Below are 26,912 nucleotides of genomic sequence, written 5' to 3'. Positions count from 1 at the left end.
AATGCCAGTTTTTAGTTCAGATCCCAAACAGGAAGTTTCTCTTACTGTCCTAGTCAGTTCAGGCTGGTTTAACAAGATACCATGGACTGGGTGGCTTAAACAGTGGAGATTTCTCAAACTTCTAGAACCTGAGAAGGCCAAGATCAGAGTACAACAGATTCAGTGTTTGGGTGAGGTTGCTCTTCCTGGTTTTCAGATGGTCACCTTCTCCTTGCATCCTCATGTGGCAGGAAGAGAAAGAAAGCAAGCTCCCTTGCCTCTCTTATAAGGGCATGAGCCCCATCTTGGGGTTCTACTCTCATGACCTCATCTAAACCTCATTATCTCTCACAGGCCCATCTCCAAATACCATCACAATGGGGATTAGGGTTTCAAGATACGGTTTTGGGGGGACACAAACATGCAGTCCACAATATGGACTTTATAGACTGGCATATAGCCCTGTGCATTGTAATAGCTCTCACATCCCACGAACGCAGGACATATCCCACAAACGCAGGACATATCCCACAGGGCATTCAATGCTGGAGTCAGAAGAGGAGCACTGAACAGACAGGAAAGGGCTTTTGTTAGGGTGATAAGTAATCAGTGGTGGGCATTTGCATATGCATTAGAGGGCATAAATGCCCTTAGAAACAGCATTAGTACACAGCAGGACTTTAAAAAGAACTTTGAGTTACTTCAGAAATACAGACAGAGAATTTCCATAAACAGTATTATTGGGTCTGAGGCAAGAAGGTGACCCTGCAAGGGAGGCTTGCATCAACAAGACAAGGATGCACACAAGGAAAGAGATGCTCTTCCTCTAGGCTTTCTCCAGTTTCTTCAATAAAGAACTAGAAAGTCTTAATGGAATCTCATTGATTATCATTGATAAGTTCAAATAGCTGTACATTGACCTGCACATGGTTCTCATTCTATGGTGTGAGACGTTCTTCAGTAAGGCCTGACTTAAATCATCCTGCTGGTATTTTTTTTAAGAGACCTCTACACTGAGTAGATTGCACTTAAAAGTGACAGTGGTGTGCAGAGGAGCTCCTGGTAATGAACACGACTAACAAAATTTTGTCTGGAAATGCTCATTATAGAAGCACAGTGGTTGGCTGTAAAAGGCCACCATTCGGGCCGAGATTCTATCATGGATTTAAATTAGAGTGTTCTCAACACTATGAACTCTTGGATTTATATTCCAGTCCAGTCTCTGGGAAGAAGAGAACTACATGTGATGTCTCATAGCAGCCGATATTGATTCTTTTCTTTTTCCTGATACTTCCAGGAGAACATAGCTGCTTGCCTATGGAATGCGTACTCAGGCCTGTTAAGTGACCAAGCCATGATCCTCGCTATCAACTCCAGGTACAATAAGCTCTAACGCTCTCCCATTTCACTGACTGAATATCTTTAAAATGCAATAGAGAAAAATCATAGTTGTGAAAAACAGAAAATGGCTCCAAATCCCACCATCCTGATTCAGCAGCTACTATATCTTTCTTTCTCATGTTCTTCCTCAATTCTTAAGTATTGTACAGATCAGCAAGTAATCTAATTATTGTAGAATAATAAGCAGATTTTCTGTAATATTTTTCCTTTTGGCTTTATATCGTAAGTTTTTATTTTTCTACATACTCATATTTTCGTTTTAATGGCAGTATAAGATTCCCCAATTTTGAAATTTTTAAATTATATTTTATTTTGCCAATATTATGATAATCATCTTTGTACATAAAGATTGTATCTTCTCTGAAATATTTTTTTGAAATAGCATTCTGAGGGTGAGGTTACTGATTTAGATGATAGGCAACCACAAAAATGCCCTGCTGCTGGGAATCCAAATTGGTAGACAGCCCTAGCTGCTCCCTGTGTAGATCCACCAGTATGACTGTCCAGGAAGCATGGTGGGACAGTCAACTCCAATGGGTGACTTTGAATCTAGGAAACTCATCAACTTGGCGGAACCCTCTGTAGAACTTACTGTAGTCTAAGACACTTTCTACCCTAAGCCTCCTTCCTGCCTTCTCTCCTCTTAGAAATCTCATGCACCTTTAATACTGTTTTGGCATCTGCTTCCCATGAACCCAAACTATTATGGATGGGATGAAAAGCTTCTTAGAGCTTTTTTTTTTTTTTTTTAAGATTTTCGATTTATTTGACAAGAGAGAACAATAGCAAGAGAGGGAACACAAGCAGGGGGAGTGGGAGAGGGAGAAGCAGGCTTCCTGCTGAGCGGGGAGCCCGATGCGGGGCTCGATCCCAGGACCCTGGGATCATGACCTGAGCTGAAGGCAGACGCTTAACACACTGAGCCACCCAGGCGCCCCGTTTCTTAGAGCTTTTAATAAGGAGTCAGTTTGCTGTCCAGAAAAGCCTCACTAATAATAAATGTTTCTTCAAAGCCTAGTCATGAGAAGATATAGATACATACATACATTTTTCTACTTTACTGATTTAATAGGTTCAAAATTGTACTTCATTATTATTTTAATTTGTATTCCTTTCAAAAAAAAAGCAAGACTCAATATTTTCTGTATGTTTATTATATTTATGAATTTTCTCATGTAGGAATTTTTTCATGGCCTTTGCAGCTTCATGAGGATTTTAATGATGGCATATACTTAGTAAGCTTATCATGGCATTTTTATGGTCTTAAAATTCTTTATTCTTTTTTATCTTATCAAAATTGATTTTAGTGTCATTGCTGTTTATTTTTTCTTTCACTTTTTTGTATGACATCTGGTATAAAATTAATTCTACATCATACTTTACTATTATGTACACTTTCTCCTAGTTTTCTGTTACTTGAATTTTGTTACTCTCTAGGCTATAACAGATATTTTTTATGTTATGAACTAATTTAAATTATCTTCACAATTCCATTATGCAAACCAGAAGTCAACAAACTTGGCCTATGGGCCTATGGGCTAAATCCTGCTGTTTTGCAGCCTTAACCAACTTGGCCACCCAGGCACCCCCTTTTTTCATATTTTTAAATAGTTGGGGGAATTATAAGAAGAAGGATATTTCACAACATGCAAATGCTATATGAAATTCAAATTCCAAGGTCAATAGACAAAGTTTTGTTGGAACACTGCCACATTTATGTATTTATTCATGCCTTGTCTACAGCTGCTTTTGCATTATGATGGCAGACCTGAGCAGAGACCATTTGGCCACAGCAAAGCCTAGTATACTTGTCATTTGGACAGAAAATGTTTGCTGATCACAATACAGATAGCACTTATTTAAAATGCTTCATTTCCAAAGGCTTGTTTAAACTCTGAATGCTTTTTTATATTCATCTGCTTAAGGGCATAGTTATACGTTTAAGGGTTCCAAGCTATTCTTGAGTATCTTGATGGCAGTGGTAGATATAGGAGGCTTTACGTGTGATAAAATTGTGTAGAACTAAATACACACACACACACGAGCATAATTAAAACTGGGGAAATCTGAACAAGATGGTTGGAAAGAATCAGTATCAATGTTCTGGCGCTGATATTATACTACAGACTTTGGAGAATGTTACCATTGGGGAAAACTGTGGGAAGTATATTAGATGTTTCTATGTATTATTTTTTTTCTTTTCTTTTAAAGATTTTATTTACTTATTTGACAGAGAGACACAGCGAGAGAGGGAACACAAGCAGGGGGAGTGGGAGAGGGAGAAGCAGGCTTCCCGCCGAGCAGGGAGCCCGATGCGGGGCTCGATCCCAGGACCCTGGGACCATGACCTGAGCCGAAGGCAGACACTTAACAGACTGAGCCACCCAGGCGCCCCTCTCTGTATTATTTCTTACAACAGTATGTAAAGCTACAAATATCTCAATAAAATTTTTAATTAAAAAAAGAGTTCTAAGAACACATTCTGACCCAACATGAAATATTGTCAATAAATTAGTGCCACATTTGGCGAGGTAGGGGAGATAGAGTATTTATCCAGGTATTTTCTATTCCCATATTAGGTATTCTCTAGAATTTACATTCCCCTCCATTGTTTAGAATTTTTTTGTGGTGCCACCACTAAACTATTTTGACTTAGTGCTGTTTTGTAATAGATTTTATTATCTGTGGGGTGGCTGGGTGATAGACATTGGGGAGGGTATGTGCTATGGTGAGCGCTGTGAATTGTGCAAGACTGTTGAATCACAGATCTGTACCTCTGAAACAAATAATGCAATATATGTTAATCAAAAAAAAAAAGATAGCAGGAGGGGAAGAATGAAGGGGGGGAATTGGAGGTGGAGATGAACCATGAGAGACGATGGACTCTGAAAAACAAACTGAGGGTTCTAGAGGGGAGGGGGTGGGGAGATGGGTTAGCCTGGTGATGGGTATTAAAGGGGGCACGCTCTGCATGGAGTACTGGGTGTTATGCACAAACAATGAATCATGGAACACTACATCAAAAACTAATGATGTAATGTATGGTGATTAACACAATAAAAAATTTAAAGAAAAAAAGATTTTATTATCTGATTGAACTGGATCTTCCTTATTTTCTTGATTATTTCCAGCACAGTAACTTATCAAAATCCCTCCAATTTATTTTTTTGAGTGGAAGGTAAACGTATTTTATCAACTTCTGATGAAAAATCACAGACCTGTACCTCTGAAACAAATAATACATTATATGTAAAAAAAAAAAAAGAAGAAGAAGAAGATAGCAGGAAGGGGAAAATGAAGGGGGAAATCGGAGGTGGAGATGAACCATGAGAGACTATGGACTCTGAGAAACAAACTGAGGGTTCTAGAGGGGAGGGGGTGGGGGGATGGGTTAGCCTGGTGATAGATATTAAAGAGGGCACATACTGTATGGGGCACTGGATGTTATGCACAAACAATGAATCATGGAACACTACATCAGAAGCTAATGATGTAATGTATGGTGATTAACATAACGTAATAAAAAAAGCATTAAAGAAAAAGAAAATGTCCTGAAATTTTAATTGCACTTTCAGAGTTTGTAAAATAATTTGAGAATAATTGACATTTATAATCTTCCTATTTATAAATCTATATTTCTAATTATTCAAGTTCTGTTTTATGTTCTCCCTTAAAAGCTTGTGGTATTTTTAACATAGATTCTGCACATTACTAGACTGATTTCTTATTTATATTGTATTTTGGTCCCCCCCCATTTTATTGTTTGGACAGCAATTTCTGATACGTTGGGATGCATATGGGATTCTTTTGGGGGGGGATATATTTATCCTGTGTTTCAGCTCACTGAAATATTTTTATTAGACCATGTCTTATTTGAAAAACAACAAACTTCAACACAATATTTTAATAAAATAGGAAATTGAACCCTTATGTTGTTCCTGTTTTTAATAAAAACTCTTACACTGCTTCTCAATTAACAAAATGTTGGTTTAAATAAAACCGTTCAAGAAAATTATTCAAACTATTCACTTTTCCTTAAAAACTGATGTTGATATTTATTAAATACTTTTTCAAGATTGATTAAAGCACAATTTTTAATTTAATCTATTATAGGTATGTGTTAATTAATAGTTTTTAGGATTTTGGTCTATCCTTGTATTTGATGTTAAATCATAATTGGTGTTATAATATTATTTTTTTTCAAAAACATTAAAAATTTAAACTTTATACTCTTAAATGAAATTAGTTAATTTTTTATTATTTTAATTCCAGTGCAGTTAACATATAGTGTTATATTAGTTTCAGGTATACAATCTGGTGAGTGATTCAGCAGTTCCACATATTACTCAGTGCTCATCAAGATAAGTGTACTCTTAATCCCTGTCATCTATTTCATCCATCCGTCCACCCACCTCCTCTCTGGTAACTGTCTTTAACCAGACTCTGTAGTTAAGAGTCTGTTTTTTGATTTGTCTCCTTTTTTTTCCCCCTTTGTATGTTTGTTTTGTTTCTTAAATTCCACATGAGTGAAATCATACAACATTTGTCTTTTTCTGACTGGCTTATTTTGCTTAGCATTATACTCCCTAGATCAATTTACGGTGTTGCAAATGTCAAGATTTCACTCTTTCTATGGCTGAGTAATATTCCATTATATATATATATACGCCATTTCTTCTTTATGCATTCATTTATCAATGGATGCTTGGGCTGCTTCCATAATTTGGCTATTGTAAATAATGCTGCTATAAACACAGGGGTGTATATATCCCTTTGAATTGGTGTTTTCATATTCTTTGGACAAATGCCCACTAGCCAGATTACTGGATTCTAGGGTAGTTCTATTGTTAATTTTCTGAAGGACCTCTGTATTGTTTTCCACAGTAGCTGCACCAGTTTGCTTTCCCACCAAGAGTGGAAAGGGTTCCTTTTTCTCCACATCCTTGCCAAAATCTGTTGTTTCTTTATTTTAGCCATTCTGACAGGTGGGAGGTGATGTCTCATTGTGGCTTTGATTTGCATTTCCCTGATGATGAGTGATGTTGAGCATCTTCTCATGTGTCTCTTGGCCATCTGGATGTCTTCTTTGGAGAAATGTCTATTCATGTCTTCTGCCCATTTTTTAATTTATTTGTTTTTTGGGTGTTGAGTTTCATAAATTCTTTATATATTTTGGATACTAACTTTTATCAGACATGTCATTTGCAAATATCTTCTCCCATTCCATAAGTTGTCTTTTAACTTTTTTGGTTGTTTCCTTTGCTGTGCAGTATTTTATTTTAATGAAGTCCCAGTAGTTTATTTTTGCTTTTGTTTCCCTTGCCTCGGGTGACATATCTAGAAACAAGTTGTTATGGCCAAAGTCAGAAATTATTGCCTGTTTTCTCTTCTAGGATTTTTGTGGTTTCAGGTCTCACATTTAGATACTTAGTCCATCTTGAGTTTATTATTGTGTATGGTATAAGAAAGTGGTCCAGTTTCATTCTTTTGTATGTAGCTATCCAGGTTTCCCAATACCATTTGTTGAAGAATTGTCTTTTTCCCATTGCATATTCTTGCCTCCTTTGTTAAAGATTAATTGGCATATAACTCTAGGTTTATTTCTCAGTTTTCTATTCTATTCTATTGATCTCTGTGTCTATTTTTGTGCCAGTACCATAAAGTTTTGATTACTAAAGATTTATAATATAAATTGAAGTCCAGAATTGTGATATCTCCAGTTTTGTTTTTCTTTTTCAAGATGATTTGGCTATTTGGGTCTTTTGTGATTTTATACAAATGTTAGTATCATTTGTTCCACTTCTGTGAAAAATGCTGGTTTTGCATCTATGTTCATCAGAGTTGTTGGCCTGTAGTTCTCTTTTTTGTGGTATCTTTATTTGGTTTTGTATCAGGATAATGTTAGCCTCACAGAATGAATTTGGAAATTTTCCTTCCTCTTCTACTTTTTTAAAAGTTTGAGAATAGGCATTAACTCTTCTTTAAATGTTTGGTAAAATTCACCTGCGAAGCCATCTGGTCCTCAACTTTTGTTTGTTGGGAGATTTTTGATTGCTGATTCATTTCATTGCTGGTTATCAGTCTGTTCAAGTTCTCTATTTCTTTCTGTTTCTGTTTTGGTAGTTTATGTGTTTCTAGGAATTTATCTACTTCTTTCAGGTTATCCAATTTGTTAGAATATAATTTTTCATAATATTCTATTATAATCATTTATATTTCTGTGGTGTTGTTATTTCTCCTCTCTCATTTTTTATTTTATTTGAGTCCTTTCTCTTTTTTCTTTATAAGTCTAGCTAGAGGTTTATCAATTTTATCAATTTTTTCCAAGAACTTGGTTTCAATTGATCTGTTCTATTGTGTATTTAGTTTCTTTTTCATTTATTTCTGCTCTAATTTTTATTATTTCCTTCCTTCTGCTGGTTTTAGGTTTTGTTTGTTGTTTTTTTCCTAGCTCCTTTAGGTGAGGTTAGATTGTTTGAGATTTTTCTTGCATCTTGAGGTAGGCTTGTATTGCTATATACTTCCCTTTTGCTGCATCCAACGACTTGCTGCATCCAATGATTTGAACCATTGTGTTTTCATTTTCATTTCTCTCCATGTAATTTTTTATCTCTTCTTTGATTTCCTGGCTGACCCATTCATTGTTTAGTAGCATGTTATTTTTAACCTCCATGTTTTGGTGCTCTTTCCAGATATTTTCTTGTGGTTGATTTCTAGTGTCATGAATGATGGTCAGAGAAAATGCATGGTATGACTTTGATCTTTTTTAATTTGTTGAGATTTGCTTCATGGCCTGTTATGTGATATATTCTGAAGAATGTTCCATGTGCACTTAAAAAGAATGTGTATTCTGGGGCACCTGGGTGCCTCAGTTGGTTAAGCATCCAACTCCTGATTTCATTTCAGGTCATGATCTCAGGGTCATGGGATTGAGCCCCATATCAGGCTCTGCACTGAGCATGGAGCCTGCTTGGGATTGTCTCTCTCCCTCTCCCTCCCCCCCCACCTGTGCACACTCTGTCTCTCTAAAAAAAATATTAAAATAATGTGTATTCTGCTATTTTAGGATGGAGTGTTCTGAATATATCTGTTAATTTTATCTGGTCCAGTGTGCCATTCCAAACCAATGTTTTCTTGTTGATTTTCTGTCTGAATTGTCTATCCATTGATATAAGTGGGGTGTTAAAGTCCCCTGCTATTATTGTATTACTATTAGTTCCTTTATGTTTGTTATTAACTGTTTTATGTATTTAGGTGTTCCCATGTTGGGTGCATAAATATTGTTATATCTTCTTGTTCGATTGTCCATGTTATTATTATATAGTGCCTTTCCTTGTCTCTTGTTACAGTTTTGTCATAAATTCTATTTTCTCCAAAGAGAAAAGCCATAAGTATGGCTACCCTGGCTTTCTTTTGTCTTCTATCTGCATAATAAATGTTTCTCCATATCCCTGCTTTCAATCTGCAGGTGTCTTTAGGTGTGAAATAAGTCTTTTGTAGGCAGCATATAGATGGGTCTTGTTTATAAATCCAGTCTGTCACCCTATATCTTTTGTTTGGGGCATTTAGTCCATTTACATTCCAAGTAATAGGTATGCATTTATTGCCATTTTGTTACTCGTTTTGTGGTTGTTTATAGCTCTTCTCTGATCCTTTCTTCTCTTGCTCTCTTCTCTCAGTTTGCTGGCTTTCTTTAGTGATATACTTGGATTCTTACTCTTATTTTTTGCATATATATTATTGGTTTTTGATTTGTGGTTACCATTAGATTTATATATTACATTTTCTGCATATACCAGTCTATATTAAGATGATGGTCACTTAAGTTTGAGCCCATTCTTTACTCCTCTCCCTACCACATGTTTGGGATATGATGTAATTCTTCACATCCTTTTATTTTGTGAGTCCCTTGACTGATTTTTGTGGATATACTTATTTTTATTGCTTTTGTCCTTCCTATTTTCTTACTTTTACTTATGGTCTTTCCTTTATAATCATACAGTCTCCTTTAACATTTCCTGTAAGGCTGGTTTAGTGGTCATGAACTTCTTTAGTTTTTGTTTGTCTGGGAATCTCTTTATCTCTCTTTCTCTTCTGAATTATAGCCATGCTGGAGAGAGTATTCTTGGCTGCAGATTTTTTTTCCTTTCAGCGCTTTGAATATATCATGCTACTCCTTTCTGGCCTTCAAAGTTTCTGCTGAAAAATCTGCTGATAGCCTTATGGGGTTTCATTCGTATATAACTGTCTTCTTTTCTCTTGCTTTTAAAATTCTCTCTTTATCACTACTTGTTGCCATTTTAATTATTATGTGTCTTGGTGTGGACCTCCTTGGGTTGATTTTGTTGGGGAATCTCTGTGCCTCCTTGGATCTGGATATTTGTTTTCTTCCCTGAATTAGGAAACTTTTCAGCTATTATTTCTTCAAATAAATTTTCTGCCCCCTTTTCTCTCTCCTCTTCTTCTGGGATCCCTATAATGAGACTGTTACTCTGCTTGATGGAGTTGCTGAGTTCCCTAAGACTATTCTCATTCCGCATAAATTTTTTTTCTCTCACCTGCTCAACTTGATTACTTTCCATTACTCTGTCCTCCAGGTTGTTAATTCATTCCTCTGCTTCCTCTAGCCTGTTATTTATTCCATCTAGTATATTTTTAATTTCATTTATTGTGTTCTTCATCTTTGATTGGTTCTTTTATATGTGTTTGTCATAGGGTCTCACTCATGTCCTCCACTCTTTTCTCAAGTTCAGTGAGTATCTTTATGATCATTACTTTAAATCCTCTATCTGACATATTACTTATATCCATTTTGCTTAGGTCTCTTGCTGTGGTTATGTCCTGTTCTTTGATTTAGAACATATTACTGTCTCCTCACTTTGTCTCTCTCTGTCTGTTTCTGTGTTAGGAAAGTCAGCTCTGTCTCCTGCTCTTGAAAGTAATGGCCTTTTGAAGAAAAGGAACAGTAGTGCCCTGCAGGGCAGTGTCTCTGATTCACCAGAACCTGACACTTCCGGGGTGTCTCCTGTGTTTGTTACACGTGCCCCTGCTGCTGTGTTTTATCACTTCTCCCTTCAGTGCAGTCATCTGCAGTGGCTCTGTTTGCCTATGGGCAATGGCTTGTGCCTGTAGTGTTAGTGGACAAGTCTGGGGCCACCTCAGGCTTAAGTTGAGTCAAACCAGGCATTCGCCAGAGATGAAGTAGCACCAAACTGCAGGGCACTTTCCCTGTGTTGCCCCCTGAGAAATTTTTGTTAGTGGGTGGGGCCTTCAATCAGAACAACTGTCTGTCCCACGTGCTGCTAGGGCTACCCTCTGACTGTCATGTGTGCCTATCTTCCCCTTGCCGTGGGGCAGAATCCCTTTGGAATGGTGCTGGCCATTGTTGGCACTGCTTGCACATTGCCAGGCTTGCAGGCCCTGTTTGAATAGGCCAAGAACATTTTGGAGTGGATGTGTCACCACCAGTGGAATGAGCTGATGGGGGTGGGGCTCACAGTTTTAGCAAAGTGTGCATTAGTCTTTCATGGGGCTGCTGCCACCAGGGGGACTGAAGTCCCACAAAGTGGGCCAGGAGATGCAGCGTTGGTAAGGTTTGTGCCCATCTTCTCAGGGAAGAGACAAACAGCACCAGAACTGAGGCAAGCTTGACTGGAAAGGGCACATCCACTGAAGCTGGGGGCAAGGTTGGGAGGGGGGGCTGCGGCACGGAACCCTGTGTAAGCAAGTTAGGTAGTGAATGCCTGCTCAGTGCTGGTTCCTGCAAGTGGCCGTGTGTTTATGCTGAAGGGCAGGGGAGGGAAATGGCAGAAGTCCCTCAGGGATCCTGCCAGTTCCTTTGTTCCTGAAGGAGTTCCCCAGTGCTTTCTGTCCCTCCAGGACATGCTCTGAGATCGGTAAATAACATTCCATCCCATAAGCCCCAGGCATTTTTCAAAACTGCTGCTTTTATGCTGCATCTCCAAGGGCTGTTCTTCCGCTATCCCTTTAAGGGCAGAGACTCTGCTTCCTATCGCCTTCTAGGCTTGTCCCAGAACCAAGCCTGCTGATTTTTTAAATTCCAGGCTTTAAGTCCCACTGGTTGTAAGAACTCATGAAATTTGGTGCTTCTAGTTTTCAAGCCAAATGTCTTCCCTGTGGGGACTCCCCAGTGTTAGGGTCCTTTTCCGTCCTCTCTCTCTGCCTGCAAGCTCCGACCCTCCCACAGATGGCCCCTGGTCTGTTAGCTCCCCACCATATCTCCGCCCTTTCTCTCCTCTTAGATACGGCCTCTTTACCTTTAGTTGTAGAGTTTGTTTTGCCAGTGTTCAAGTCCTTTTCTGGATTATTTACACTGATGTGGGTATTATCTAGTTGTATCTGTGGGACAAGGTGAGCTTCGGCCCTCCTATCCTGTCAACTTCCCAGCCTCTCTGGAATTAGTTAATATTTTTGAGATTGTCTTTTAGAATAGAATAACCAGTTATAAACAGATCCCCGATTAGCATTCATTGGTACTTCCTCTGAGCTTAAACTCATTTACTATTTTGTGTTGAGATGTGTAATTCACCTTGCCTAGGTGAATTAACTAGAATTTACAAAATAGTGCTATACAAAGACAGATAGTAGGTACACATGAAGACCTTATGTACTAAAATAATACTTTATGTGCCAGATAATACTTGGCCAAAGTATGACAAACAAAATCTGTAAGAAATTTTATAAAATAAAAGGAAAACTATATGTCAAACAGACCAAGTTTCTGATATCAGCTCCACCGTTCCCAGATTTTGTGACTTTGAAGTTACTTAACTTCTCAATGCCTCAGATTCCTTGTCTAAAAATTGAAAGTAATGATAGTACTTAACTCTTAGTATTGCAATGAAGATGTATTGAGATAATGCGTGCAGGGCAAGTAAAATACCTAGTGCCTGGTGTTAAAGTCCTCAATATCAGTGCTTCTTAACCTATTTTAATTCTCCTTTGGGAATCTGATGAAACTTTTGGACTACCCCTCCCCACAAAATACAGACACATAGAAACAAAAGTTGGTATATTATTTTATAGGGTTCATGAAAAAGCAGGCCCTAGATTAGAATCCTGTTTCATATTTTTAGCTTTTTTTTTTTTTTGGAAACTAAGTGTGTTAAAAATACCCCAGATAATAATTTTCCTTTAATTAAAAAAAAAAATTGTTATAGCTTTTTGTACTTTGGCCAAGTATTATTTGGTACATAAAGTTTTAAACAAGCTATATCTTCATATATACTTGTATAATTTAAGTATATAAATCAGTTTTGTTTCTGTTAAACACATACAATAGCTTACTTCTTTTTTTGACTACTGTAGGCTTTCTTTTTTTTTTTAAGATTTTATTTATTTATTTGACAGAGAGAGACACAGCAAGGGAGGGAACACAAAGCAGAGGGAGTGGGAGAGGGAGAAGCAGGCTTCCCGAAGAGCAGGGAGCCCGATGTGGGGCTCGATCTCAGGACCCTGGTATCATGACCTAAGCCAAAGGCAGACGCTTAACGACTGAGCCACCCAGGTGCCCCCCGACTGTAGGCTTTCTTAATATTTAGTTTCTGCTTCCTCTTTTTTTCTTTTTTAAATCTTTATTAAATTTGCCAGCAAGAATCATTATACTTATTATTCCTCCCTTTCTCATTTTATACTTGTTCACTTTGCCTTTGCCCTTTATTTCTTTGATTACATTTTTAGTAGCTTTACAATTTTGTTACATGCTTAGTTTGTCATTTTTCTCTCATTTTATTTTTTTATATTTTAAAAAGATTTTATTTATTTATTTGAGAGAGAGTGAATGAGAAGGAGGGAGAAAGAATCTGAAGCAGACTCTGCATTGAGCACCAAACCCAATGCAGGCTTCCATCCCACAAACCTCGAGATCCTGACCTGAGCCAAAACTAAGAGTGGGACGTTCAACCAACTGAGCCACCCAGATGCCCCTTATGTTAAATGAGAAAAATTCTAATAGTATTCTAGTATTTTTAAGTACTTTGAATTTTCTCATTTTTAAAATAGATTTCTCACTGTGATTTGAGAATCAAACATATATCCTTTTATATTTTGAAACTTTTTACAGCTTGTAAAAAGCCTTTTGCAAATATGATAAATATTTGTCAGCACTCCATGATTATTGAAAAAGATAATCCTTGATACCTCATTTAATATAATTTATTTATACCTCCTTATTAATTTTAATAAAGATCTCCTCTTTTGCAGAATTTTTAATTTTTACCTACCATATGCTGATAATTGAATGCTTAATCTTCTATGACTATGTTTGTTTTTCCTTGTATCTTTAATAATTTCTATTTCTCCTTGTATTTTTAATAATTCAATACCTTGTACCTTTTAATAATTATTTTTAATAATTTAACTTTTTTCTATGTGTTATTAACTATTCCTTCTATTATTTCAAATGGTAGTATACATTTCTCTTAATATTCTTTCATTTGAACTAAACATTTTATCATATTAAAATGTCCCTCTTGATTTATTTGTGATCATGTTTAATATAATTTCCCTATGTTTTTATTAGGAGGCATCTACTTTGTTTTATTCAATTGTGATTCTTCAAATTATACTTGCAAAAATATGTATTGCCTTTTGCTTACTGGGATCATTTAGTGAGGAATGCTTAGTCTTCCTTCTCAAGTTCCTTTCTATATCACCTGGTTGTGCACCCTGGAATATAAAAAAAGCATTTACACTGAAATTCTTAATTTAAGATGTCACATATTGTAAAACACATTGTAATTTAATAACTACTCTTTTGAAAGCAAATTATATGTGGATCCAAAAAAGTATCCTTAACGGCAATTGTCCACGTTGACCCAGAGATTTGCATGTGTCTTTCTTTAGTATCACCAGTGTCTTACACTCAACCTTCCTCACATTTAAAATTTGAAGATCTGTTGCCCATTAGCAGTTATGCATGGCCTTAGAGGATCATGCTATTTTTCTAATCTTTATTCATGACTTGGAGCATTTTAGCGTTTTTAGGACTAGCAGTATGATTTCAAAGTACGTTGAAAGAAACTATTTTCTGTTTCATCAAAATCTTAATTTTGCATTTTCCTAAGCCAAGTTATTTATCCCTAAAAGATAAATACCTTCCCCCTGAAAATTCTACTGGAAACTCTTGACAGATAGCTGTTCAGAGTCTGATAATTCATTAAAGCCATGAATAAGCCAAATTAATCTTCCCTAGATTTGAAAATTATCTAATGTATTCTAAGAGATTCCATTTCAAACAGTGGGTATTAGACACTTTGATTTTCCTGTCCAGTAGAGAAAAGATATTCTGAGTCTAGCATAAAATTTCCTACCTTACCATCTATATCACCATTTTTTCAGAAAATAAGAAAATATTTTCACCTCAAAAAAAAATCAGGAAGGACTGTTATCCACATCACACATATCTAAGGAATAATAACTATGTCATAACTTATCTTTTCAACTGCTGATGGGCAGGTTTCTTTTGCCAAGAATTGGAGGATGCATCCCAATAATTTCAGAAATATTAAAATGTAAGAAGCATAGTATCACAGTTTAGAGAAAATGTGGCAGTAATATAGTTCAACTAAAGCTCAGCATGGCTTTGTGGGCTTGCCTGGAAATGTAACCACTTTTTACATTATTATGTCTATGGAGAAATATATTCTGGTTTCTAAATAACTGATTGCAGATGATTTTTAAAAAGAAACTCATTCCTGTATATTTAAAGCACCATTGTCATTTTTATGAGAATATTTAAAACCCACATGTTATACAAAGCCGAGAGCTGGGCCTCATTTTATAGTACATTCTCTCTTGCACAAGAAAAAGCCACTAAACCTAAGTTACATTTGTTCTCTCCTCTATTTAATAATTACACATTTTTCTCACCAGCTTTGTAGATCCCTTACTGCAGTTTGAAACCCAACTGAAGATAATAGAGTCCTCCTTTAAAATAGTATTTGCTATACCAACTCTTGAGAAAGTGAAGGAAATGGGAAACAATGAAGATGACCAAGAGGACCTGAAGGTGAGCCTTTGTTTTCTTTATTTATTATGAGATATTGTTATGCACCACAGCAGTCCTGCAGAATGCCTCTCCACGGGTCATAATCTTTGTTGTTATCTCATTCACCCTTTTTAGATACAATAGATTAACAACAGTATATTCCAGCATTAATCTATACCCCCTGGACTCCTTGTGAATTCTACAAATCATGGGATTTAATGGATTGTATAGGAGTTATAGGAACAAATGAGTGAAGAGATTTTTGGTTAATTGTTTTAGCAAGGACAAGAGTTTATGGGCAAATGCTGTAAGAAAGGAAATAAGAGCAGACAAAGGAGGAGAGAGGAATATCCCTACAGTAAGGTGAGCAACATCTCCGCTATTTCCTCAGCACAGCTACCCAGTGCACCTGCCCTAGAAGGTGGAGGTGCAATTCATGGCACAGGGTACTGAGAGAGGTCTCATCTGTATAGCTGCCTCTCTCTTTTCTTACCTTCGGTTTATGAGGAGAACACAGGACCCCAGGACACAAAACCATAGACATTGAGTAAAATTATATCTAATTTTATCTGGCTGGCTGGTTGTGTAAATTTTTTTGTTTTTCAGAATTTATATCAAAACATTTTAAACACATTTGAGGACACTCTTCTGATCTTAGTGTCTAAAGACCTCTATAAACTGCAAATCTTAAAGGTAAAGTAAAGGGAAAATAAGCAATTTTGTTTTCTTGTCTTAAATCTAAAGAGCTCACTATATTTCAGTTATTATTTCCCCTTTCCCATATTATGTCTTCTTCAAGTATTTGGTGGCTGATTTTTTTCTTTTCCTCCCAAGGCATATAATTATCCCCAAAATGAAATCATTTCCCTTTCTTTGAATTACAGAGACATAATTTTAAGAATTCAATTTTGGGAAGATGGCATCAACAAAACACTTAAGAAGCCAAATGTTATGTGGCAATGTAAGAGTGAATACAATATAGGTTAGCAGAAAAGAGAGGGTGATTGGCTTGAACTACCTGCAGATCCATGCAACAATACTTTGATGGTGTCTATATGCTTGCCTCCTCCTCAACAGCTCTGGAGCTAAAGTGTCCTATCTTCATGGGTACCATGGTATCAGAGGAAAGCCTAACAACTGTCCAAATCCCGACTTACATCCAGACCTCACTGTGTTTTTAACATCCCAGGCAGAGACAGGAGACTGCTCAAGATGTCTTATGATCACGGGGGGCACTTGCCTGGAAATACTGGGAAACCAGAATGACTTACTCTACCAGCAACATTATGAGTTTGTGCAAATCATAAAATACATTCAAGTAAAGAAGCAGAATTGGTATCTCTGAAGACAAGAAGGAATGTGAGGGAAAATAAAATATACGGAGTTAATTTGTGCCTAATTTGAGTCAAATATTTTCTGTGCATTTTAAAAACTTAACCTCACAACGCTTTAAAGTAGTTATTATTATCCCACTATTACAACCATCTCCCCATGCATGCTCTTTCAACCAATAAACCACTGTTTTGTTTTGGTTTTTTTTTTGAGCATTTACTCTACATCAGGCACTAAACTGAATGCTTCAAATATAGGTTATCTCATTTAATCCTTAAAATAACCCGATGGTTATTTTCCCCCATTTTGCTGATAAGAAAATGGAAGCAAAGAGAGGAGCAATAATATGTGTAATGCTAACGAATGGGGGAGCTACTCTAACTTGGAAACCTGTTACTTAACCATGTTGTTCTTAAACCTTCCATGTCTAGAAACTCACTTGATTCTCAAAAAGAGCTAAAAGCCCACTCCTGGAAAAGGCACAGGCTGAACTCCCCGCCCCGGGATTTAGAGACTCTTCTGCCCTAGGAAATGGATTTCAGAACAGTTTTATACAATGGGAGCCAGTGAAAGGGAGGAGATTTAGCATAAATACTGTGAACTCCAACAGAGTGCCTTAAGAAATCTGTTGGTGGTGGTTGGTATGTGAGGCATATGCAGTCTTCTTCCCTTCCCAAGCTTGTAAGCTTGTCCTTACATCTGAAGATTTAGAACAAATAGAAGTTACAGCAAGATGGAGTTGAATCAAAATTAACAAGAATTTTCTAACTGAGCTGCCTCCAGGAATATTCCCTGCAACTATGAGCCAGAAAATATCTGAGTGTTGAATCTGCGGAGGAAATTCTGGAGTAAGATGACACTTCAGGATCAGATGACATTTCAATTCTTTTTTAAAACTGAAAATCAGATCCTGTAATTAGAGAGAGAGAGGATATGTACTTTGAAAGAAAAAAAGGAGAAGCAACTAACAATCCCATGATAGCCTCCTTTTAAACTTTGTGTGATGACTGACGAAGTGACTTATAATGCACCATTAGTACATATTCGTTGTATAAAATTAAATAACATACAACCTAAGTGTAGTTACTACAGTAGATGAAGTAGTATACTAGATAGCTTGTAGTATACAACTAGCTTTGTTGTCATCTTTTTGAGATAAATGTAGGTTAGAGGTGAAATAATCAGGAGTCCATGGGGACTCTTGACTTGAAGTTGGAGGGGACTTGTAGAAATGGAAACACCATGCTCTAGGATGATTCTTATGTTTTCCACAGGACATGGCTGTGTGGATGAATGAAGATAGTTCATACCTGCAGGAGAGAATTATAGTGATCATCAGCAGGGTGCTAAGCTTTGCATCCAGGAAAGTCAGGGGATATGTAAGTCACAGAATGCAATCATGCCACCTGTTTCTGAAGACTGCATTTCTATAGTGCTGCTTTCCAAGTCTTGGGTCTTGAAAACTCTAAAGTGCCTGCTTGGTACGAGCATGCTGGCAGGTTGGGATATTAAGAAAAGAGTCAATATACTACATGATTTTATGTCAATCGGAGCACAGTCTCTCAACCAATTGATTAAGACCCTTTATGCTTACACAAACAGAATGAATGTGTCAAAATTTTTGCTGACTCTCTGGATCACAATTAATGTTATTTGCAACCTTAATCCTTCCATCCCTACTTTCCTTCTTTCCTTCTTATTTCTCCCTTTCTTAAAATATTTTTAAAACCATTGTATATGTATTTGAAATTTAGACAAGTAATTCCTGAGTCTTTTCATTGTAAAACATGCTAGAGATAGAGAAGTCTTCTTTACTATCTTCTCCACCCTAATCTCCTCCCTAGCATGCTGCTGTGATATGGATCCTGCCAGACAGCCTTCTGTGTACACACCCACATAGACATGCACACACTGAGATACGTAGTTTTTTTACTTAGTGGTTCTTTATTAAAATCACATTATATTTACACATTATTCTGCAATTTGATTTTTTCACTGAACAATATGTTCCTCAGATATTTTCATAGCAATATATGTAGAGTTATCTCATTCTTTTAGCCAAAGCATATATCCCATAGTTTTAATGTATTATAATCTACTTATAGATGGACATTCAGGTATACTTAGGTTTTTTTCTAGTTCAACAATATACAAATAGTCATCTTTGTTCAAGTACATATGTACTTAGAAACACTTAGAAAGATAATAGATCAAAGAGTAGGAATAGTTTATACTTTTAACACTACAAAATTATCTCCAGTTTGTATTCCTGTAGATATTAGAGTGCTTGTTTCCTTACACCTTCACCAACACTGGGAAGTTATTAGACTTTCTAATTTTTGCCTTTCAGATGGAGAACAAATTGGCATCTCATAATTGCCAATATTTGCTGAGGTTTTCTATATTTTTAATAAGATTATTGTCTTCCTTCTAAGAAACCTTACTATTTATGAACATTTCTCTCTCTTATGGATACTGTGTATCTAGCCTCTGTTTTGTAATTCATCCTTAACTGTGATTTTTAAACATACACTTCTAATTGCTTATTTGATTGTTTGAATCATTTCAGGAGTTCAGAATAAAGGGGATCAGAAACACACATTCATGATATCATCTTCACGTACCCATTTTCTACTACTTAATCAAATAGCTTCCAGACATATTGAGACAAAAAGCCTAGATAAACCTTAGAACACATCTGAATTCTTACAATTTTGTTTAAAATCAGCTTTGGTGGAGTGCCTGCGTGGTGGCTCAGTCAGTTAAGCATCTGCCTTCGGCTCAGGTCATGATCTCAGGGTCCTGGGAGCCTGCTTCTCCCTCTCCTCCCTGCTCATGCTTGTGCTCTCTCACTATCTGTCTCTCAAATAAATAAAATCTTAAAATCAGCTTTGGGATGTAATATAATCTACTTACATGAGGAAAGGTAGTTCATAATGTTCTTGGCATCATGTTGATTCTATTTCAAAAGAGAGATGGAGTGGTTTGTTTTAATCTTCTGGTTCTCTGGTTCTCTAAACTGGGTGGCTATCCATTCAAATGTTTGAAAGGCTAATCATTACAAAATTTCTAGCAAGGCTTGAGATTAAGTGTAGTTCACAAATCCAGCCTATTTTCTGCACAGTTCATAAATGTTTCATGCACTCAGCAAGTATTTGATGGTGACTGTCTGACCAAGATCTATTCACATGCTTTTATCTGCTTTTGCATTTTCATTCAGTATACATATATCCATTCATTCATTCTAGTGAGTTCCACTCAGGTAATAGGTAAGACATTTTGGAGTTTTGTCATCTTCTATCACCTCTTCTCAGTTCATTCTCCCCTACACATAGCCCACCCCTCAACTGTGAAAAAATAAATGTGCAATTCCACTTCTGTGGCAGAAGGCTCTCATAAATTGAGGGTTCCTACCTATAACTGAGATTCGTTTGAGAAGCCAAGTAGGATAACCTACTATTTTGTTCTGCAATGTTCACTGAGTGCCACCAGGTGGAAGCACACTAGCATTTTCCAGAACATGGAAGCTAAGCTAGCATCAACCAGTTCATCAAAGTCAAGGAAGCATAAAACTTAACTTTCTCTTTATGATAATGTCCTCTAAAGATGGTTAAGTCCATGAAATTAATGGAGAAGAGAGGACAAATATATGAAATAAAATAGCTGAATGTATTATTAAATTAAAAACTAAGCTCCCCACAGACCTCGTCTGTGTATCTCTATGTCTGACATATTGAAGTTAATCAGTGAAGATTTGTTTTGCCCTTCTCTAATTATATGTAACTATCCATTCTGTTCTCAGGTGCTGTCCATTCACTGGAAAGACTTTTCTTTTTTTCATAAATTACCCTAGCCTTGTCTTCCAGGGTCTCAGAGGCCCTTGTCCTATTGAACAATCCTGACTACCATTTGTATTCTATCAAAAATTCTTTTTAACATAGTAATTCTCCTTATATGAACTATGTGCTATCATGGTGAAAAAAACTTCTACAGTCAAAGAATATTTGTCCCTTCAATTAAACTATTCAATTTTCAAACAGGCAAGGAAATGTGAGCTAAACATGTCATCTTATATCATTAACAGAAAGATTTTCCCTGGGTTTGTTCCTTTGGCATATCAGCATTTGAAAGATGGGTGGAATTTAAGGAGGACAATGGCAGTGGAGTAGGAGGACCCTAGGCTCACTTTGTCTCATGAATACAAGTAGATAATTAACAAATTATCCTAAATACGCCAGAAATCAACCTGAAGACTGACAGAACAACTAAAGGTAAAGAAGAGTCTAAATCAAAGATGGTAGGAAGTGTGGACACACAGTTTGGGAGAGAAACGAATCATGAATGCTGTGGTGGGGAGGGAGCCACAGTCGAGGAGAAGGGCAAGAGATAGACTAGCACAGAGGGAAGCACACAGGGAAGATGATTTCCCCATGGCAATTGGCTTAGAAAGCAAGAGAGGCCAAATTTCGTAAGTTCTTGCAACCACTGGAGCTTAAAGCCTAGAGTTTTAAAGGTCAATAGACTTGGCTCTGAGAGAGCCACATGGTGCTGCTAGTAGAGAGAAGGCAGAACAAACAGCCTGTGGACATACAGTGTGGAAACAATGATATGAAGAACACTCAGGGCACACAGTGGGGAACTTATTTGTTCTTCTCTGAGTGTGTCCCAGAGAGGCAGCATTCATGGAGACTCCTCCAAGAACAAAGGAACTCCCCTGCCCCTCAGAATTAATCCAGAGCCATGTGCAGGAACCAGCACAGCACCAATACTAGCTTCCTAACTTTCTTACACCAAGCCCTGACACCCCATGCTCCAGTAGAACCACCCTTCCTAATCACACTTGTCTCAGTCCCAGCCCAGCAAGCCCCCTTTCCCAGAAGAATGGCCCAAACCCCTGCCCACACTGAGTCTCCTGACCTGGGAGTTTTGCAGGGTTTCAGTTCTGGTAGTGGTGGCGACAAGCCTCATCTCACAAGCAGACCAGAGCACATCTAGTTAAAACTTGCCACATTCAGGCCTGGAACCAAGCACCGACCACAATAGGCAAAGAGAGCCTCTGCAGATAACTGGCCTGAAGGATAAAGTGGCCAGGGCACAAGAGCAGAGTGCACACAGCACACACTGGAGATACTCCCCGAAGCAACAAGCCCTGGGGAGGAAGGGACACTATACTACAGGACACTATAGGACTTCTTCTTCATAAGGCCAATATCTTCAAGAACAAGAGATGTAGCTGACTATTCTAACACAAAGAAGTAGGTACAGAGACTTAAACAAAATAAGAAGACAGAGGAATTAGTTCCAAATAAAAGAACAGGACAAGCCCACAGCCAGATCTAAGTGAAAAACATAAATAACATGCTGGATAGAGAATTTTAAGTAATGATCATAAAGATACTTGCTGGACCTGAGAAGAGAGTGGAAGTCATCAGTAAGACCGTTAACACAGAGATAAAGAATTACATGTCATAGATAAAGGGCTCAATAAATGAAATCAGAAACAGGACTGATGGAATGAACAGCAGGCTGGGAGAAGCAGAGGAACAAATCGATGACCTAGAAGACAGAGTAATAGAAAGTAAGCTGAACAGAGAAAAAAGAATTATGCAAAACAAGAATAGACAGGGAATTCAGTGATTCCATCAAACATAACATTCATATTGTAGGAGTCCCAGAAGTGGAAGAAAAAAGAAAAAAGCAAGGAGAAATTTTATTTGAAAAAATAATAGCTGAAAAGTTTTGGGGAAAGAAACAGACATCCAGATCCAGGAGGCACAGAGATTCCCCCAACAAAATCAACAAAAGCAGACCTGCACCAAGACATATTATAATTAAAATGGTAAAATATACTGATAAAGAAAAGAATTTAAAGCAGCAAGACAAAAAACATCAGTCAGTTACAAGGGAAAACCCATGATGCTGGCAGGAGATTTATCAACATGAACTTGGCAGGCCAGAAGAAAGTGGCATGATATATTCAAAGTGCTGAATGGGATATATGTGCAACCAAGAATATTCTATCCAGCAAGACTGTTATTCAGAAAACAAGAGATAAAGAATTTCCCAACAAACAAAAACTAAAGGAGTTCATGACCACTAAACCAGCCCTGCAAGAAATACTAAAGGGGACTCTGTGAGTGGAAAGCAGAGACCAAAACTGACAGTATAAAGATAGGAAACACAACAGCAGTAAAAATTAATATTTCTGTAAAAAAAAAAATCAGTCAAGGAACTCACAAAATAAAAAAATGTAAAATATGACAACGTATAACTAAAATGTGGGGAGGAGAGAAGAGAATGCATTCAAATTTAAGTAACCATAAACTTAATATAGACTGCTATATACAGAAGAGGTTATATACAAACCTAATTGTAACCATATATCAAAAACCACTAACAAACATGCAAAGAATAAAGAGAAAAAATCCAAATATATCACTAAAGAAAACCAGCAAACTACAATAGAGAGAAAGACAAGAAAGGATCAGAGAAAATCTTCAGAATCAGTCACAAAACAGGTTAAGAAATGGCAATAAATACATATTTATCAATAATTACTTCGAATGTAAATAGACTAAATGCTCCAATCAAAAGACATAGGCTAACAGAATGGATAAAATAAAACGAGACCTATCTATATGCTTCCTACAAGAGACTCGTGCCAGACCTGAAGCCACCTGCAGATTGGAAGCAAGGGAATGGAAAAACATTTATCATGCTAATGGGCATCAAAAGAAAGTCAGAGTAGCAAAACTTATATTGGAAAACTAGATTTTAAAACAGATTATAGGGTGCCTGGGTGGCTCAGTTGGTTAAGCATCTGCCTTCGGCTCAAGTCATGATCCCAGGTTCCTGGGATCAAGTCCTGCATTGGGCTCCCTGCTCAGCGGGGAGTCTGCTACTCCCTCTGCCCCTCCCCCCGCTTGTGCTTTCTCACTCTCTCTCTCTTTCTCTCTTGCAAAGTAAATTAAAAAAAAATTTAAAGAGATTGTAACAAGAGACAAAGGGCATTATATAATAATAAAATGGACTATCCAACAGGAAGATATAACAATTGTAAATATTTATACAACCAACATGGGACACCCAAATACATAAAACAATTAATTACAAACATAAAAGAATTCATTGACAATAATACAATAATAATAAGGGACTTTCCCATATCACTTACATTAATGGACAGATCATTCAAACAGAAAATCAGTACAGAAACAGTGGTTTTGAATGTCACTAGACCAGAAGGATATAACATATATTCAGAACACTCCATCCTGAAACAGCAGAGTACACTTTCTTTTCAAGTGCACAGAATATTCTCCAGAATAGATCACATACCAGAGCATGAAAAAAAGCCTCAACAAATGCAAAAAGATCGAAGTCATACCACGTATCTTTTCTGACCACAACATTATGAAACTAGAAATCAACCACAAGAAAAAATTTGGAAAGACCACAAATAAATGGAAGTTAAATAACATGCAACTGAACAATGAACAGATCAATCAGGAAATAAAAGAAAATTTAAAAATTACACGGAAACAAATGAAAATTAAAACACATGGTTCAAAACCTTTGGGATGCAGCAAAAGCAGTTCTAAGAGGGAAGTTTATAGCAATACAGGTCTACTTCCAGAAGTAAGAGAAATCTCAAATAAACAACCTAACCTTACACCTAAAGGAGCTAGAAAAAGAACAGCAAACAAAACCTAAAACCAGCAGAAGAAAGAAAATAATAAAGGTTAGAGCAAAAATAAATAATATAGAAACTTAAAAAAAAAAAGAGAGCAATAAAACCAGGAGCTTGTTCTCTGAAAAAAATCAATAAAATTGATAAACCTCTAGCCAGACTTAATATGAAAAAAGAGAAAAGACTCAAATAAATAAAATTACAAATGAAAGAGAACTAACAACCATCAACACAGAAAAATAAACAATTATAAGAGAATATTATGAAAAACAATATGCCAACAAATTGGACAAACAACCTAGAAGAAATGAATAAATTCCTACAAACATATCACTATCAAAACTGAAACAGGAAGAAACAGAAAATTTGAGCAGACTGATTACCAGCAATTAAATTGAATCAGTAATCAAAAAACTCACAACAAACAAAAGTCCAGGACTAGATGGCTTCACAGGTGAATTCTACAAAACATTTAAAGAAGAGTTAATACCTAAACTTTCAAACTATTCTAAAAAGTAAAAGAGGAAAGAAAACTTCCAAATTCATCCTATGAGGTCAGTATTACCCCAATACCAAAACCAGATAAAGACACCACCAAAAAAAAAGAGAGAACTACAGACCAACATCTCTGATGATCACAGATCCAAAAATCCTCAACAAAATATTAGCGAACGGAATCCACCAATACATTAAAAAAATCATTCACCATGATCAAGTGGAATTTATTCCTAGGATGTAAGCGTGGTTCAATATTCACAAATCAATCAACATGATACATCACATCAATAGAACCATATAACCATTTCAATAGATGCAGAAAAAACATTTAACAAGGTGCAATATCCATTCATGATAAAAAAAAAAAACCAACAAAATAGGTCCAGAGGGAACATATCTCAACATAATAAAAGCCATCTATGAAAAACCCACAGCTAACACCAGCCTTACTGGGGAAAAAATGAGAGCTTTTCTCTTAAGGTCAGGAAGAAGACAAGGATGCCCATTCTCACCACTTTTATTCAACATAGCACTGGAAGTCGTAGCCACAGCAATCAGACAGCAAAAAGAAATAAAAGACATCCAAATTGATGAGGAACAACTGAAACATTCACTATTTGCAGATGACATGATACTCTATACAGAAACCACCCCCCAAAAAATCAAAAAGCTGTTAGAATTGATAAATTCAGTAAAGTCACAGGATACAAAATCAATCTACAAAAATCTGTTGCATTTCTATACAATAAAAATGAAGCATCAGAAAAAGAAATTAAGAAAACAATCCCATTTACAATTGCACCAAAAATTATAAGATACCTAGAAATAAACCAAATCAAGGAGGTTAAAGATCTATACTCTGAAAACTATAGAAACACTGATGAAAGAAGTTGAAGATGACACAAAGAAACAGAAAGATATTCCATGCTCATGGATTGGAAGAAAAAATATTGTCTATTACCCAAAGCAGTCTATAGATTTCATGCAATCCCCATGAAAATACCTCCAGCATTTTTCATAGAATTAGAACAAATAACCCTAAAGTCTGTATGGAAACACAAAGGACCCCAAATGGCCAAACAATCTTGAAAAAGAAAAGCAAAGCTGGAGACATCACAATTCTGGACTTCATTTATATTACAAAGCTGTAGTAATCAAAACATGATGGTACTGGCACAAAAACAGACACATAGATCAATAGAACAGAATAGAAAACCCAGAACTAAATCCACAATAATATGGTCAATAAATCTTCAACAAAGCAGGAAAGAATACCCAATGGGAAAAGACAGTGTCTTCAACAAATGGTGTTGGGAAAACTGGACAGAAACATGCAAAATAATGAAAATGACCACTTTCTTACACCATACACAATAATAAACTCAAAATAGATTAAGGTTCTAAATGTGAAACCTGAAACCATAAAAATCCTAGAAGAGAACACAGGCAGTAACTTCTTTGACATTGGCCTTAGCAACATTTTTCTAGATAGGTCCCCTGAAGCAAGGGAAATAAAAGCAAAAATAAACTATTGGGACTACATCAAAATAAAAATGTTCTGCACAGAGAAGAAAACAACCAACAAAACTAAAAGACAACCTACTGAATGGGAGAAGATATTTGGAAATGACATATCTAATAAAGAGTTGGTATCCAAAATCTATAAAGAACTTATAAAACTCAACACCCCAAAAAACAAATAATCCAATTAAAATATGGGCAGAAGACATGAATATACATTTCTTCAAAGAAGACATCCAGATGGCCAACAGACACAAGAAAAGATGCTCATCATCATTTACCATCAAGGAACTGTAAATCAAAACTACAATGAGATATCACCTCCCACCTGTCAGAATGGCTAAAATCAAAAACACAAGGAACAACAGGTTTTGGCAAGGATGTGGAGAAAAAAGAACCTTCTGGCACTGTTGGTGGAAATGCAAACTGGTGCAGCCACTCTGGAGAACAGTATGAAGATTCCTCAAAAAGTTAAAAATAGAA

At 36.5% G+C, this 26,912-nt stretch overlaps 1 protein-coding gene across 1 annotated transcript in view; it reads left to right on the top strand.

Moving 5' to 3' along the window:
• The window catches only part of MROH9 (maestro heat like repeat family member 9), a 154,652-nt gene that overhangs the window by 102,725 nt on the left and 25,015 nt on the right, over positions 1–26,912 (top strand). The window contains 3 exon segments of the mRNA XM_028123014.1: positions 15,274–15,409; positions 15,995–16,081; positions 17,995–18,099. Of these exon segments, the coding sequence (XP_027978815.1) occupies positions 15,274–15,409; positions 15,995–16,081; positions 17,995–18,099 (328 nt within the window).

This window comes from Eumetopias jubatus, unplaced genomic scaffold (genome assembly GCF_037043125.1).
Source record: "Eumetopias jubatus isolate StellerSeaLion01/CBP00866 unplaced genomic scaffold, mEumJub1_p1.0 scaffold_12, whole genome shotgun sequence".
NCBI lineage: Eukaryota > Metazoa > Chordata > Mammalia > Carnivora > Otariidae > Eumetopias > Eumetopias jubatus.
Note: the sequence above shows the minus strand (reverse complement) of the source record. Positions and strands in the feature narration are given on the sequence as shown.